At 36.8% G+C, this 17505-nt stretch overlaps 1 protein-coding gene across 9 annotated transcripts in view; it reads right to left on the bottom strand.

The window, feature by feature from the left end:
• ZNF644 (zinc finger protein 644) overlaps nt 1-17505 on the bottom strand; it is a 91003-nt gene that overhangs the window by 39322 nt on the left and 34176 nt on the right. For 6 of the 9 annotated variants that reach the window (XR_016469241.1, XR_016469239.1, XR_016469242.1 and 3 more), the window contains exons 5-6: nt 16532-17087; nt 15723-16328 (exon numbers count right to left, since the gene is read on the bottom strand). Coding sequence is in view for 4 of the 9 variants with exons in the window: in XM_090146378.1 (XP_090002504.1) it covers nt 15723-16328; nt 16532-17087 (1162 nt within the window). In the remaining 5 variants the exon portion in view is untranslated. Of the gene's footprint in view, nt 1-3468; nt 5179-5657; nt 5761-13046; nt 13170-15722; nt 16329-16531; nt 17088-17505 lie in introns of those variants that run through there. The other 3 variants (XM_031614790.2, XM_090146380.1, XM_090146379.1) reach the window with 3 other exon arrangements.

Genomic DNA, 17505 nt, shown 5'->3' with positions numbered 1-17505 from the left:
CAGCTGCTCCAACTTAAGAGTACATCAGATCATCAGATGTTTAAGTGCACAGAGATTGGGAGCACCCAACAGACTTGAAGTGGCAGACTATTGATATGGAGGAACAGGAATGAGGAAAATCATGCGTTTCATGGTGTGGGTCTCTGACATGAAAGGGATTATCATCATTACTTAATATATAAGCCCCACCTCTTCAGAGTTGGACATGAGCAGCCCTTTCAGAGAGGCAGGCCAGCCGGTGGTAGGACAGCCAGCAGTGCTTACCTGGACTTCACACAACAAGAACTAGGGAGGGTATCCAAAGGTGACATCTCCCGTTATTTGTACGAGAGATTCAGCTTTATGTCTGGCACCCAGCTCTGATCCCTTCCACCATCAACCCTTGCTCTGGTATCCAAGACTGATACACAAACACCAGCTCCTGCCTCAGCTGTCAGCATTTCAGGCTACAGCCAGCAGACAACCTCCTTGCCTCACTACTCAGCCGTTCAGGGAAGCAGACCCAGGTTAGGGTGCCTTAGTGGAAGCATGCTGTGCATGCTCACCTCAGGGCAAGGGGAAGAACACCAAGAAGCCTGCAGTATTAGAAAGGAACATTTTATTGCAAGAGATTACAGACCTGGCGCTCTGGCCAAAACGTTTCCATTACATTGAAATTGCTACCCACGTATCAGGCAACAGCACCTACAAAGCACGCAGATTGAAATACCTGAACCACGATGCAGTCGACCTTTTTAATAAGTACTGTTCTAAATAGATGCCTTTTTTTTTCTTCCTTTTTTTTTTTTTTTTTTAAATGGACTCAGGACTGTGTGGAGTGGTTTTTGGAATAGGAAACTAGTGGTTAAGTATCCAGGCCACTAATTACTGGTAAAAAATTGGAAAAGCCTGTCAACTGTAGTACTTAAGTGAGGAGGCTCCTTTCACAGCCTTTACAATTTATTAAAAAATAAGTACTTGTTATTTACTGTTATTTTTTTCCACATACTTGCAGCCATTTTTTTCCCTGTAGATTTTCCAAATCAGGTCAAAGATTGAATTAATGAACAGCCCCTTTAAAGTATTACTGACTTGTAGGATATCATAGGATGAGCTCAGAGAAAGCATTTGTTTCACAGCAGCTCTGTAGGAACAACCCTGTAAAGCTGGCCTTCCCAAGCCTCACATTGCATTCACATCTCTGAGCTCCAGTTCACAATTCATGTTCTTTCTGTGAAGCACTTACCTCAGACCTTGATTTTCCTGAGCATGGCTGAAAAAGGAGGAGTTCAAACATAAAATGTCTGGCTCGGGACAAAAATGCCAATTGTTAAAATCCCTCTCTTTGGCACCTTTCATGCTCCCTCTTCCCTTCCCCAGTAGCTACTGTCTCATATACGCTTTTCCTCACACCAAGAAGCCTCAGTCCAGCCCTGACACCACTGCCAGGACAAGCTGACCCTGAGCCAGCAGAAGTTCCACCAGCACGGAGGGCTGGACTGCCTTGGCTCATGGGTGCCAACCACCTAATAGCACAAGCCGCACAATCCATGCGAAGCAGCATATGGCCAAAATGAGTTAAGTGCCCAGGGATGTTTTCCACACATACAGCCTGACCACACTACCACTTGGCAGTGGTTACCATACCCACTTCAAAAGCACATTTCCAAAGTCTTGTAGAAACCTCTTCCAAGGAATGCAAATAGAGCTTATTCCATTATTATTTTTAAGGATGACTTGGAAATAGCACTGGGACTGAATACACAGGCAATCATCTTACAAAGCGTGGAGCTGGACCTCTGGTTTCCTGACTTGTGTATTCTGACACTTTTCATAATTTTCCAAAAGCTGCCACTTAAAGGAGCTTTACCAGAAGGTAGGGTAGGTGCTGGAAGAAGAGTGCAACTCCTGATTCATGGAAGACTGCGATGAGGAACCAAAGCCAACCGACCACTATTACCAAGTATTACTAAACAGCTGCAGTCTTTAGCCTGAAGCAATACAGCCAAGGTGAGCCAAGTCACACTTGTGCTTATACGTGCAATTCTAGAGTCCTGCCCTTCAGCAGAGTGCACCCAAGACACTGAGACTCCCTCACCGATGCCAAGGTCTAAGTGTGCCACACAGATCTCAAAACATGAGATCTGTATAAAAAAGTGACTGATTTAATGAACTCTACCCATTCTATCAGAACCTCTGTTAACTATGGAAAGTTGAGCTTCTATCTCCCAGTAGGTATTGACAAAAGATGTTTACTTCCAAGCAACAGAAACCAAACAGCCCCGTCTGAGACCTATAAGCTAAAGAAAGCTTGTGCACTTTTTGATCATTCAGTCCACATCAGCTTTATGTGCAATGAATTCACTAGTCAGAGAACTTCCAGGTTATATTTCAAAACTATATTCTAGCAAGGATCTGATGCAAGCAGGGCAGGAACATTGACAAAAACCGCACAGCTAAGCACTCAGGCAGCTCCAACACACACCCAAAGCCTGCCAATGAAAGCAGCTGCTCCTAACCAGAGAACGTCATTTTGGAAACCAGCCAGGACTAGAGCTTTCTGAACTTCAGACATAGCCTTATATTTTTGGTGTTCACTACTGCGTCCGAAGGAATTAAATAAATTTAACTAGATTTACTATTACAAATCTAGACAAGGCTTTTTTTTCTTCTTTTTTTTCAAATGCTAAATTCTGCACAGTATGGCTTTCCCTTATAAGCATTCTAGATAAATATAATTTGCACTTAATTGGATTTTTCATGTTAAACAGCAACAGAATCTGGTGCTCTGAAGCACCCTTTTTGGTGACATGAGTAAACAACCACTCAATTAAAGCATTACAAACATTCAAGATGATCTGATCATTTCCCTCCGTTCCAACATGTTGCTGTAAATATTTCATTTTCACATCATACAAAAAAATCCCACAATTATATACAAATTCAGAATTTTTTAGTCAGTCTGTATACACATAATATGTCTGCAATACACTTTAACACTCTGTTTATCTTTCCTAAAATCTCTGAAGTAATTTTTATTTCTGGCTTTTAGATGGACTGATGGGTGTTTTCCAGGTTAAAAAACAAAACAAAACAGTAGGAATACATTTGGACAGTGAAGTTTATGTTACCACTAGGAACTTGAACAGTCAAACACCTGGCAGCATTAACCGAATGATAACCTTGCCAGACATAGGATGGCCTTGTCTCAGGACTCCATCCAAGCAGTTGTGGAACTGCTTGTTCCTGGTTCATCTTTGTTATGAGAACGTTAACAAACCTTGTGTGTTAACTGCACACAGAGGCAGATCAACATCATTCACATTTTCCACCAACCAAATGTAACGTGTCTGAACAAGACATTTTATTGCAACTAAACTTATTTTTACTTAAGATAATGAGAATATTTTAATTTCAAGCAAGACAAATCTATTTCACAAACTTAATTCACATAATGTAAATAAATGCTTCACATTATAGACATTTAGATTTTCTTTAAACCTTTTTTATTTAGAGATTTTTCTGGTAAGGAGATATACCATAGGAAAGCAATTTCACTGGCAGTGAGGTATGTATATACTCTACCAAAATACTCCTCTTGCTTTAACTGCTTTTAACTTTATTTACATATAAGGAAAATATCAATGCATATCCTTGGCTTAACTACAGTATTTGTTACCCTATATGAGTAAAATGAAATGTTATTTGCATACAAAATTGATTTGTAGAGGAATCTGACTTATGATTTAAACAAAAATCATGTTTCAAAGACAGTTTGAATGAACAAACACAATTCAGCATGACCAAGACACCTGCACCATATTTCCATCCTCACAGCACATTTATTTCAGTAATTCTGTAAGTAGGTCCTTAGCATGAGCATAGTGTTACAGTTTTCATACATATAATCACATCCAAAACAAGCTCTAAAATTTAAGTTGTAAACATTCTCTTCATATGTAGAAACATTTCAACCTGTGTTCAAATTTTCTAAAATGATCAACCTTTTAAACAGAATTATAAATGAAAAGTCTACTCTAACCGTGTAGTGAGCGATGCTTATTAGTACATTTCTACAGTGTTAAATAAAATAGTAGAGAGGCAAACTTCTGTAAGCAAGTCAGACTTTAAGTAAATCATCATAAAGAACAAACTTGTTAACAAAAAGATGCTTTGTAATAAAGAAAGTTGGATTGAATCTACTATGATACAAAAACATAAGGGTAAATACCATCTTTGTTGACAAGTAGGAGGTAGCATGGATGCACCACTTTATTGTCAGTGAGAAATGCAACTGAAGTAAAGAATATTTCCTTACCACAAATTTCCAGTATTATGTACATATTTATCTTAGAAATTTGTTTAGACAAGTTTCCCTCCACTTTTTAGTACAAAAAGCCTCATGTGATTTAAAAAAAACACTTACACACCTAGATAGAAGAGTACTAATTGCCCTATTTGAATGAAACAGTCTTTGAACTATGAAGTAACATGGTATTTAATGCCCTAAAGTTGAGTAAATTGTATTAGCAGTTCTTGATATTATACAAAACACTACATACATACAAACAAAATATAATATCTTATTTTACTATGTAATTTTTTTTTAAATTATTTTTTAGTTTTTTTGGAATAAACAGAGCCTCGATTTGGGTAACACTGCAGAGAACGTGGTTTCTTTGTTTTATTAAAATCTGTCTTTTAAGTACCCATGTGCAACGATTTAAAAATGGCTGCCATACATGTAATGGTCTTGTATTGATAGTGAACACAGTAACTGACAAAAACATAATAAACCTTAAAAACACATCTTCCACCCTATATAAAATATAAAGACTACTTACTGTAACTGTTAAGTATTCAATTTATTTTGATGTTATTGTCATCCACTTCCTCTATTTTTGCCTTTAGGATTTATAAACATAATTTAGTGTAACAATTTATTTAAAAAAATGACAAAGGATTTCAAATTTACATCCAATTCAAATTGAAAATGTTTTCTTGTTCTATGATGCTGCTTCTGCCATCAGTAAAGAAAATGAAGTTTCAGTAATCGAAGCAGGTTTTTTAAGTAGCGATGTGACTTCAACCATGCCAGCTCCAGTCCGTGGAAGATTTGCGTTGACAATGTGTCGCTGCAAGTGCTTTATCCAGTCTTCTTGAACAGACAAAGGTCCTCGAAAGACCAGACCACAAAACCTATGCAAATATTAAAATTGTTCCATCAAGATATATCTATCACTGCTCAAAAATTATGCAAACAAAGCCCTAATTTTCTTGAAGTCTGCCTCTCTATATGTTTAGCTGAAAACCTTAGTAACTAAGTTCATCTGTAGTAACCATAAACACAATTCTCTGCAGTTCATACAAGGTATGCTCCTATGTTTGTAATACTAGGAGTAACAATCTGATCCTCTTAGGTTTCTTTGGAAGAACAGAGTATTACTCAAACATGGCCAATAAGATTTCAGCTAGAGAAATGGGAACTGGCAATTTGACAACTAGGTATGACTGATTCAAATTATCTTGTCCGAATTAATGAAAACAATCAACTGCTTTCCCCCTAGTCTTATCCAGCGTCATCACAAACATTACAGAATATAATCTTAAATATTCCTACAACTAAAGTAAGCAAGCTCTTAAGAACACAGTCTTTCAATTAAAATAACCCTATGTACCTGCATCTGAGTATGTAAACTTCATCAGCACTATGAGGTAATGGCAGCATTTTTTTCTTGCTTCCAGATCTTGACCTTGACTTCTTTTGCTTACAGTCCAAAGCTAAGAAGAGAGAAATTTCCATATGTAAAAAGCGATATTTCAGACAGTGTCAAACCAGAGATATTCAGTGAGTATTCCCTACAGAAGTGGTGAAAAGATATCTACCTCCTTGTTATTGTATGTTTAGTTATAGCTACATTCCAAAACAATTGTAACATGCTCTAAGAAATGTGCTGGTGAAACATCTAACGCCTTCCTCCCCACCACCACCTCTTTCTTTAAGCACAGCACTTGCAGTTTGAAAGACTAGATAATTGACATTTAGCATTAAACTGTAGTTTTAGTACCAGCAGGCACCTGCTAACTTCTGGAATTATACAAAAACAAAGCACCATTGGAAATATCCTTTCATTCAAAAAAACACTGTCAAAATGTGAAAATTGTTTTGTAATTCAAGTGACGCTGTAAGACCACTCATGTTCAAGCAGGTTGCATCTTCACAAAGTTGTAGCTTTCAGCTAACACAATGAAGAATTTCTAGTTTGAATGCAACACAGGTCATTTATTTTCAAAGAAGCAAAAACTTTTTCCTTTTATACACTATGGATGAACTTCGAATGGAACTTCCTCCTCACTCCTGTCTGAACCGTAATGCATCTTGCAAAACTTATGTATTGATCCTCTACAGTAGAAGATGGTACTAGAACAACCAACAGGGATGGCAAGGCCATCTTTTTAAGTTCAGTCTGTTTGAAACCATTTATGAAAGTAATGTGTGTTATCTGAAAATACATAGCAAACAGGTTCAATTTGCATTAAAAAGTTTACACCTTCCATAAACAGATGCCACGGGAACCTACAACAAAACCTGGAGATTCTAGAATGTAGCCAAAGTTGGAGGATGAGGGCATTAAACTGAGTTAATATTGGTATGATGAAAACAGCTGATAAGGCTCAAGAAAGACAAACAGTTTGGGACTGATAAGTGTTATCTAGCTATACTATATTGCAAAAACAAGATACTCACACTAAAACTACAGAGAAATATGAAGGACAGTAATGAGTGATACTGATACTAAAAAGGCATATGCTATGCTACTGAGACATCTTAACAGTGAAATTCAAAAGCTGTTAAACTTGCCTAAGTTCTGACTCGTGTAACAGAAAACAGAAAAGCTTAGTATCCTGAAGCATAAGACGTCATCTGTGGAGGCAAAACATGCTGATTTAAAGAACATACAAACAGCCTCAATTGCATCCGTCATTATTCTTATGTCTTCCAAAAGAGCACCTCTCAAACATGGCTTTTACCTTGCAGCTAAACCTTAAACTTGTAGACACACCGAGCACTTCCCATTTCCATCCCCAGACTGTAGATTCTCACAGTACCTCGAAAAAAAAATGAACGATTTTTGGAGGTCTGAAGGAACCAGAGAATGAATCAGACTGCAGACAAATGGAAAAGGAGGAGACACCAACCTAAAGAAAATTCTTTCAGATTCTGGGTGAAGCCATCATTACGAAGATGAGCCTCAACAGTGTTTTTTTTTTTTTTTTCTGACAGTACCAAGAAAAGTAGACTCAATATAAAGCCAGTGAGAAAGAAATGGCCAAGACAACTTCTGAAAAAGTGAACAGATAAGGGGTCCTTACTGTTTTATGTTCTCATCAAAAAGATATCCTTTAGATAATTAGGAAGTCAAATCACTATCTTTAATGCTTTAGGAACTATCAAGTAGTATAAATATGTCACATACTGCAACACCAGTAACAACAGCACCAGTAAGCAGACAAAATACTGAAACCTAGAGGCTGATTCTCTCAAGAGAATTACTTGCATGAGGGAAGACTTATCTGAAGCAGCTGTTACAGCAAAAGCTTTGCCACTGCTGATTTTGCAAAATGTCATGTGAAGGAAACAATTGTAAGTCGCCATTTTCTTTGAATGCAAAGGCAACCAGGAGTTGCACCCGATGTCAGTTAGCTGATGTCAGTTGATACAAACGAGCAAAAAAACCAGTAGACAGGAGGCTCCACCTAGAAAAGCCCACAGGCATTTGAAACAAGAACTAGCTTGTTTCCTTCAGATTGGCAAACTTAAGAAACTCATTCTCATCAAGAAATTTGATTCTACTCACACACATCCCAAGTATTTCAGAGTCTTCACCTTCTTATTTGGTTTTCTGTAACAGAGCTCCCAAATAGTTTTAAACATTTGTATATTCTTCTGGAAAAAAAACCCTCTGAACTACTATGAAATCAAATGGACAGCAACACGGGTAAACAGGCAATCATAGTACACCAGGAGAAGTAGTTACTACTTCCATGAAAGGTATACTTTCTCAAGAACGACTAAAAAAAACCCCACAAAAAACACAGCAAAACAGACATATGGACATCTCTGCACTATTTACAACAGACATTCTAGACAGAAAATACAAAACGAAGAGCAGAAAATATAATGAAGCTTCAAGAAAAACAATAATCAGATCACTCAATGCATTCTTAGAATAATTTAGCTAGGATTGGACATAGAACACATGCCCAGCAAGAAGCTGCTGTTAAAAAACACAAAAAATACTAAGGATATTAAATCTGTGTTCTGCAAGGGTTATTTTTGTTATCTCTGTCTTATGACCAAGTGAATATATTTCTTTACATTTTAGAGGGTGCAAAGCAACACAAGTATATTTTGAAGTTATCTCACTGAAGTAATGAAGCAAAAATGGTGAAAAAGAGTAAGATCTGGGTAAACTTCATTGAAAACTGTAATTCCAACACCAGTTATCAAGAACACACACCAGTAACTGTCACATTAATTCCATTTTTGTCTATCTAAAGAGTAACGACTTTAAGTGAAGTTACATGTCACATCTGCTTACACACTGCTGGTATGATGCCCACAAGCCTTTGCAAGCATCAAATAAGACATACTATTGTTTCGTCTGTAACAAAGCATGTTCTGAACAAAACTCTTTGGATACCTTTACTGTAAAACAAAGGATGATCTCAGCAGAAAGCGTTTTTAGCACTCTCAGGAAGATACCAAAGATAATGCAGTCCTTGCAATGGAAAATCAGACTGTACTTGCAGCAAATTGCCAAAGGGATGGAGGAGCTACATGTAATTATGCCTACTTAGTGGCAAAGACAGCTCTTGAAACTATTAACCTTTGTTATTATGGGCCTTTCTCCATAAAGGACCAGTTCTCTTTGAAAGAAGCCTCCTTCCTTCAAGTTTGGCCACCTGCTGCTTCCAAAAGCCTTTTGCGAACAAAGTTGTTCACCACTTCATCAAAACTATGACACAGCATGACAGAGAGAAAACTCATGTAAAACTAAGGAAGATAACCAGACATTGGAGTGAACTTCTTGAGGCGCTCAAGTCCAATTTGATCACAATGTTTAGAAAAATACATGCTATATCAAAAGGCTGCGTATAAAAAACTACTGCACCTGTGATAGTTTATCAAGAAAGACTGACAAGCAGATGGTGATAGGAGGTTACAATCAGCACATCTAGGACAATATGTATTACAAACGTCACAACTGGAGATCCTTAATTCCATGATCTTTGGTCTGAGTCTCAAAATTAAAACACACCTATGCTAAACTGTGTGCTCCATCTCTTAATATCCTCCAGAGTGGAACACCTTTCTTTTCAGTAGACCGAAGCCCAGTCTTTATTAAGACTTCATGACTTTTGTCATAAAATATGACACAAGTTGAATAACTGCATACATAAGTGACTCTAATTAACCATTTAAAAACACTGCCAAGTTAGAAAAACATCCTTCTTGTGTATTTATTCACTAATTAGTCAAATTCAATTTTTTTTTTTTTTTTTTTTTTTTTTACCTCGTCTCATCATTATTGCAAACTACAATGCAAAAGAAATCCAGATTTTTTTTTTACATATATATATATACACAATACTCCAGTAATTTAGTTCTCTGAAGGATTTTATGCAATGCTAAATTCAGCCCACTGCACTGGCTGATCAGCATCAAATAAAGACATGCAAATCCAGCAGATCTCTGATCCCTGCTGTGGTTGCACACGCTTATACAGCAAGCTCCCTGAAGCTACAACTGCAATATTAGAGACTATTTGGAAAGGTGGTGACTTCAGCCATACTGGCTCCAAGACAAAGTCCTTACTTGTATATTATTGCTCTCTCCCAAACTTCTGGGAGAGTATACTCCATCTACAGAAGCAGAGAGCAAAGAAGAAAGTGATGACTCCCAGAAAACGCCAGCTGTTAAGAAGAGATTAAGTAGGTGGACAGAGTAAGAAAAAGAGAAGATGTAAAAAGCCAAGGTGTAAGACAGAACTAGGAGATTTTAGGTAAAAAGAGAAGCCTGGTAAAAAGAAAAGAAAGGGAGATGGATATACAACTGTACCAAGAAGGGCAGGATGCATTTAGAAGATTTTGCACAGGTCTGTTTGATAAGAGTCATTTTTATACATGCTCTTGAGAAGACCATCATGCAAACACTAATACAAAAGCCAGTAACTATAAAAATGAACTCAGTGAAGCGTTTGCTATGCATTGGTTAAGCACAAATTAAGCTTAATAACAAACACTAATTTTGAATAGCCAACAGCCTAGAAAGTTCCACTTCTGAATGTTTTTCTCCTGAGTCCATTCTCAAAATTCATGCAACTATGTCAGTTATAACTAAAAATGTCAAGTTGCATTTAAAAAATTGGAACTGGTAACATGATTGACTAAATGAAAAAAATGCTGATTCTGAAAAAACATGGGCAACTGGTAGAAAAGCAATATGATAACCATCTATTGAAAACACGAAGACGAACTGAAAAATTGAGTAGACTAGTGCATATACTAATGTAGCCCTGGGACAGCTCTCACTTAGCTGACTTGTACTTGTTTTACTAAACAGTAACACCTAGATAGCTCCCCTAACAACTGCCAAATCATAAAAGAACTAGAGCTTTCATGTTTGCACACACTTATTAATGACAGCAAGAAACTAAGATAAATATGGTGACTCTGCCCATGGCAGGGGAGTTGAAATCAGATGATCTCTGAGGTCCTCTTCAACCCAGGCCATTCTGTGATTCTGTGATATGCAACTAAGATTTCTTTATGGTAGTTCTGTATGCTTTAGAAGGTGTATGAAATCACCTCATGAAAATTAAAGAAGAAACCTGTATAAATATATTATCATTGTCTCCGTAAGAGTTCCAAGCTGAAGCCAAGCAGAAGATGTCTACAAATGGCTCTCAGCCACAACTATTTTTCAAAAGATAAGCGGAAATCTGCCCAAGCACAACATTCAGCAAAGTTTTAAATCACTATGTCTAGTGAGATCTTGTAAAGCTGTCATCCTCCTAGCAAAACTTCCAGTGTACTGTGCAGTATCAGGAAAAAAAAAAAAAAAAAAAAACAGTTTAAAATTGTATTATCTGGTCTACTAGGTTTACACTGAGCTTGCTCAAATGAAAAGTCAACAAGTAAGCTGTCAAATTTATAACTTTTGTAACTGTGCAAAGTTTTTAATGGTAACTACTAAATGAGCACATGTGCATTGGTTGCATAATATTATAGCTATAACTTAAGTCTCCCTTAAGTCACCATTTTCAGTGAAATGCCCTTATCTGCATGGCATAGACTATTAATTTAGATCAGTTCTATCTTCTGAGATTAGAAGCAAGTTTTTGGTTTTTTTTGTTAAACTTTCTTTCTAACTTCATTTTAAACAAACTTCTAGTTCCAATGATACAAGACCCAGGAGGTGTAAGTACTTAAAAAGAAGGCATCAACTGCTCAGATGAGCATGCTATCATCAGCTTGCAAACTGTTCCTTAAAAAAAAAACAACCACCACCACCAATAACAAAAAACCCAACAACCACAACACAACACAACAAAAAACTTCCAAAGCTGCATCCACATTTCCTATTTAGCTGAGGGGAAAGAAGCTTCTCTAGGCTCTGTGTACTATTTTCTTTGCCTCAGTGTCTCCTTCAGTTAATAACTGATAGGTTTTAAAGTGCAATTTAAATACAGTTATATTTAGCAATAGGTATAGAAGCAAAATAACTCACCACAGGGCTAGTACCTGACAGGAACCGTTCGGATGTGGTGCTCAGGAATGTGATTTAGTGGAGGGTGGTTAGTTAGGGTAGTATGGTTAGGTCGTCATTGGACTCTATGATCTTTCAGGTCTTTTTCAACCTAAGCAACTCTATGATTCTATGACAGCAGTGGTATAAGAAGTCTATTACCACCATCTTTCTACGGCGTAAAATGAAAACTTTCAGAATCACTAAAATCACATTCTCATACACAATGGATATTAGTGCAACTGTTTTCACTCTGAATCTACTTTATTATATCATTATGTATAACAAGACCTGGCATCCACAGGCTCAGTGTGTAAAATACATTTAAATGTTATTCAGCCTGTCACAGAGAAAGCCAGAAACTATTTGTTGTTATATATATAGCATAACAAATCACATCTACAGATAAAAAACGGAATTATATACTTTTTCAGCATTATGTAAATGCCTGTGCTTGTCAATACAGGAAACTGATTGCTGTACTTCTGAATTACTTCACAGTTTTAAATTTGTCTCTAAGTTCTCCTCACTATATTCCACGTTTGCTCCCCAACTTGCCACTGACCGTACAAAATCCCACTAATCTGAGCAATACTCCAAGTAAACTGAGGAATCTGCCTACAGCCAAGAAAACTGCATGTCTCTGGAAATGAGTCAAAATACAGAATACTAGAAGATTTTCAATAAACGTGTGTTTCAATAAAAAAAAGCATTAATAGCAGTGCCAAGTGCTGTACCACACTCACTCTATTGTCAATCACTCCATGATTGGTTTGTAAACCAAACAAAAAATGAAAACAGCTACATGTACTATGTTGGTAGAAATATACAAGCTGGAAAATTACTTGGTTCTTCCGTTTTTTAGCCACAGTATTCTTAGTACTTATATGTAATGTAATTATTTCTTAATGTTTTTAATTGTTGAGGTACTTATAAAGACTTTATTGGATGGTCAACTAGTTGGTTTGGAAATTGTGATATCGTGGGAGAATGAATTTTGAGTGAACATCTCTTAGTTTTGCTTACACATACCTTAAGTGTTGGATCCAAAATAAATGAGTAAGAATGAAAATCAGACATGAGAGTGGACAACAGCAACATATCTTTGTTTACAAGTTGCTGAAGTTTTATGGCAAATAAATTCTTTATCAACGGAAGCTTCAAAATTATTTTGAATTAACATATGCTTTTGTCCAGTCTGATGAGGAAAATGTATCATAGACAGACTTGCTTTTACATCTGTAACAAAACATACCTGTCCCAGTCAAAAGTCCAGCACTCTTCTTTCGTGCATAAGCGCGTAAGTGGTTGGACAGGCTAACAGCACTTGTAAACGTCGTATTGCAATGCACACACGTTCTAAGCTTCACAGGCATACCTATCATTCAAAAGAAAACTATAATCCAGTTCTCTCTTCAAAAAATGAAATTCTCAAAGCGTTGTAAAAGGTTTTCTGTAATAAAGATGGTTTTAATATATTCACTGCATTGATGCAATTGTTTAGTATATTAGAAGGATCGAAGTTAACCATCATTAGCTTTCCACGTAGTGCTTTAAGCCAAACCTTGTTATTTGAAAAGAACAGAAGGAAGGCAACTTGAATCCATTAGGCTACTCTGCATCAGGCTACTAACAAATTCCTACAGATCTCCATATCACGAAGCTCTATTCCCAAAACACAATCCTGTAATTTGAATAGCACAGTACTGTTGAGAAATTTCAGAGCTTGTAACATTTCCAATAAAGAGAATTTTAAAAGTCTGGTTGACAAAGTGGTAATTAAGTGTTTTACCCATAAGACAAAAAGGCTCAGTACTAAATCAGGCTACTGTTGAAGGCTTAGAGAGAAAGGTAGTAAAGCACATAACTGAACATCTGTTAGACAAAACATTTTGTTCAGTGCATTTTCTGTTCATTACTTTAGATACGTCACCAATAACGAAAGTTAACGATTCAAAGATCTTTGCTAAAATCTCTGCTAAATAACCGACAGAGCAGCATGCTTTTATCACAGGAAAATAGTGAAAGTGCAACAATACAGAACCCCTCACTTACCAGACAAAGAAAGCATTATTACTTCTCCCCTGCCCAACTTTACCATAATGTTCTCCCCTCATTTTACTAAATATATACTGTTTCCAGTTCCCTACTAATAAATTACTAGAAGAACAGATAAAAAAGCCCAATCTACTCAGAAAGAATGCTTCTGCTTGCAGGAAGGAAAGAGTTTTATTCTCCAGCAGCACACAGAAGATGTGCAGTTTTTTTCAGGTAAGTTAAAGAAGAAAGTCTGGTTGATTTAAAAAACAAATAACAACAACAACAACAACAAAAGGAAAAAACCACAAAACTTTCCGAAAACTAAAAATGGGATTAGAAACATTTGTCATTTTAGGAAGAACTGAAGATTTCAACTTGATGCTAAATACTTTCTCACCAACTCAACTGGCACAGTGCGATCGTTAGTTGTCAAACTGTTACCTCAGCCACAGATAATTACAGGGCCCCAAACATAACTGTTAGTATTATGTAAGCACGTGTTTATTTTAACCCGATTGTTCATTGCAACCAAACAGGTGCTGCTACCCAGCACTCAGCAGTAAATATTAAACAGACAGCAATAACAGTGTCTGTTTTGGCAAGCTTCTCCTCTAGCATGGTTTTTCAAATAATTAAGCCTGTCAAAGACACATCTTCCCATATAAAGTAACCTTTCTTCAACAACAACCACATATATCCACATGACATTGAACATAATTCTGTTCCACTTCTGTCATTTTAGAAAGCCACCTTAAGAAATTGATCGTCACACTTTCAATAGTCCCTTAAAAGAACTGAGCACACTGGGCTTCTTATTTCTTTAAGGGCAGACAAGAATAGAGGTGAAAAAAAGTACAAGGCACTGCCGATTTTACTAACCTGCACTGGGTACTGATGAGAAAACCAACAGAACCAAAAGTCATGAGTATAAAACTAAGATCCTTCTCCTCAACCTAAAGAATCTTGCAGCACCATAAGGTGGTGCTCCAACAAGAAACAGGTAAATGCAAGCTCTGCACACACTGAAAAGAATCCTCCTAGAATTTCCCAAGACAAGAAATAACTCTTATGTGACAAGTAGGTTAAAAACATCACTCTAAAAAAACTGTTTCCTAAGTACAGAGTATCTGAAAGTTGATTACAGAATTGCCCCATCAGCATAAGTCTCACTGCAGGGAACATCTTCATCCCTATCAGTCCAATGCTGCATATCAGAACCTTACTGGCTACAGCTGTATTCCAACTAACACACATCTTCGCTCAGGACAGACAGATCTTAAGAAAGCAACAGTTTCTCAGAGCAGCCACAATTTTAAAACAAACAATTAATCTATGGTGTAAGAGCATGTTTGCCTAAAAACATCAAAATTAGTCAAGAGAAATTAATCAGTTTAAAACACTATGTGCTAATAAAGGGATCGACAGTTCTGTCAGTTCGAGCAAATGCTGTTTTGCACAAAACTCCAAGATTTAAACAATGTGATTCTTAAACCAGCAGTTTTAAAGCCCAGAAACAGGGTCACAAGCCCAAACATCTCAGAACTGTTAAGTCTACCATACATGCCCGGATACTTCAACACATGGTTACTGCAGGATCTGTCTTCTTTCTTTTTGAGGCTCATTTTGTGCCCAGTTTGAATCTGTAAGGCCCAACCATACGCAGAACAGGTACTACATTCTGTGCCAAAAGCCCTCAGTACTGAATATTCACTTAATAAAAAACACACAAGAAAAATTTCTTGCGCTACCTCTCGGAGTCAAGGTTCTCTGGAAATGAAACAAGAATTAAAAAAACAAATTCCCAAATAAAATCCTCTCCACTTGTACATTTTCTGTGAATTAAAACATTTGTTTGGAAATGCTGTGAAGACAGCGAGAAACACCTTCTTACCTGACTGCATAGTCAAGTCCATTTTTTGTGGCTGATACATCAATGGACTGTCTTCATTTAATGGAAGAACACATTTCTGAACAAACCTCTTTCTCGCAGTTTGATTATGAATCTTTTGAGAAGAAATACCAGGACTCCTTTCTTCTCCTAACCTTTTATTTTTCAGAAGTTCTATCAGTGTAAGTGACTGATTTTTTTTTTCATTATGTAGTACTGCCTTTGTTTCATCACATTCATTTAGGAAACTCAGCCCTTCTTCCTCTGATGCAGACACAGATATATCTTCAGTCTTTAGGCCATTATGGTATGCTTCGAGAGGTATAACATTCTGAGATAAAAAGTCATCATTTGATGCAAATTTCTGAGCAACAAAGGGTCTGGGAATAACACGGCGACTATTCAAAGCCTTTAGTATTTTTTCATACTTCTCTTCATTTTGCATCATCTCATTCAAAACACAGATCGGAGACTTGTGTGCATCCCACTTGGTTTTGCCAAGCCTCTTCAGGTGTCCTCGCACATGATTTGACAATCCAATTTTAGTATCAAACCAGCCTCCGCAGAGCTGACACGTGTGCTCAGAGGAAGTTTCAGATTTCTCAATTGCTACAAAGAAAATAATTTTCATGTATTTTGACAATTATGTACTGTTAAATATTACAATAGCAAATCACAAGGACGAAGAGAGGCTTTACAACAAAATAAAGCAAGTCTTGTTTAGTGCTCAATTTAGTGCACTTTGTCCCCTCTACACCAAAACTTAAAAAAAAAACAAAAAACAACAATAAACAAATTTTAAAAACACATACCTTTTCTAACACGTTTAACAGGAGTTCCTGTTCCAGTTCTTTTAAAATGTTGCATTTTGTCACTTGTTGCTATCTGTTCTGGTGAAACAACATGACGGGCTTCATAGCTTAATCCAGCTCTGTGAAGATGTCCTCTGACGTGGTTGGACAATCCAACACCTGTTTCAAAGGTTGCTGGGCAGTATGGGCAGGACTTCTTTTCAAGTGACAGATCAGTCCAATGGAAAACTGAATTATGCTTTGGCAATGCTGATCCTACATTTTCTAAATTCTGTGCATCATGCAAATCATGCAGGAAGTTACTACTCTCAGCATCTTCATAATACTCAAAATAAAAGCCATCATTCTGCTCATAACTAAGTGAAGATTTATCACCAGCTTCATGATCTTCCATTTTACCTTTGAATATGGGGAATAGGCTTACATGCTCCTGATTAATATCACTGTAAGATTCATCCTCCACAGACTGCGTAGTGTAATCACATAGTTCAGCATTATCCCATGAACTTTCATCCTCCGTTTCATAGCTGTCTTTTTTTTCAGCAGAGTTAAGTCTCTGTAAAACAACAACAGCCATTTTATGCAGAAAATCTGAAAAGCAATCCAAACCATTTCCTGTAACAGTGCCATCCCTCCTTAACCACTCTTTTTACAGCTACATGCTTATTATCTTTATAGCCTTCTGCTCCTTTGCAATTAAGATTATCTGAATCCATGACAAAAAATTAATATGGATGCTACTTGATGGAGAAAATAAATGTAAAGAACTCACAGAGATGGACTCTTAAACATAAACAATAAGAATCAGTATAATTTTTAATTGTAGTTTTCACATTTAGGTCTACGTAAATAATTATTGCTTGCTTTGACACTAGCTCTCTGTTTTGCTGCTTGATGAGAACTTTCTAAGTTTCTGGTCACTATTATTTCTAATCAAAAGGGTCTCGTCTGGAGAATTTAGACTGCACACACTT

Source organism: Phasianus colchicus, chromosome 9 (genome assembly GCF_987193195.1).
Source record: "Phasianus colchicus chromosome 9, bPhaCol1.hap1.1, whole genome shotgun sequence".
NCBI lineage: Eukaryota > Metazoa > Chordata > Aves > Galliformes > Phasianidae > Phasianus > Phasianus colchicus.
This window is presented reverse-complemented; position numbering and strand designations above follow the sequence as displayed.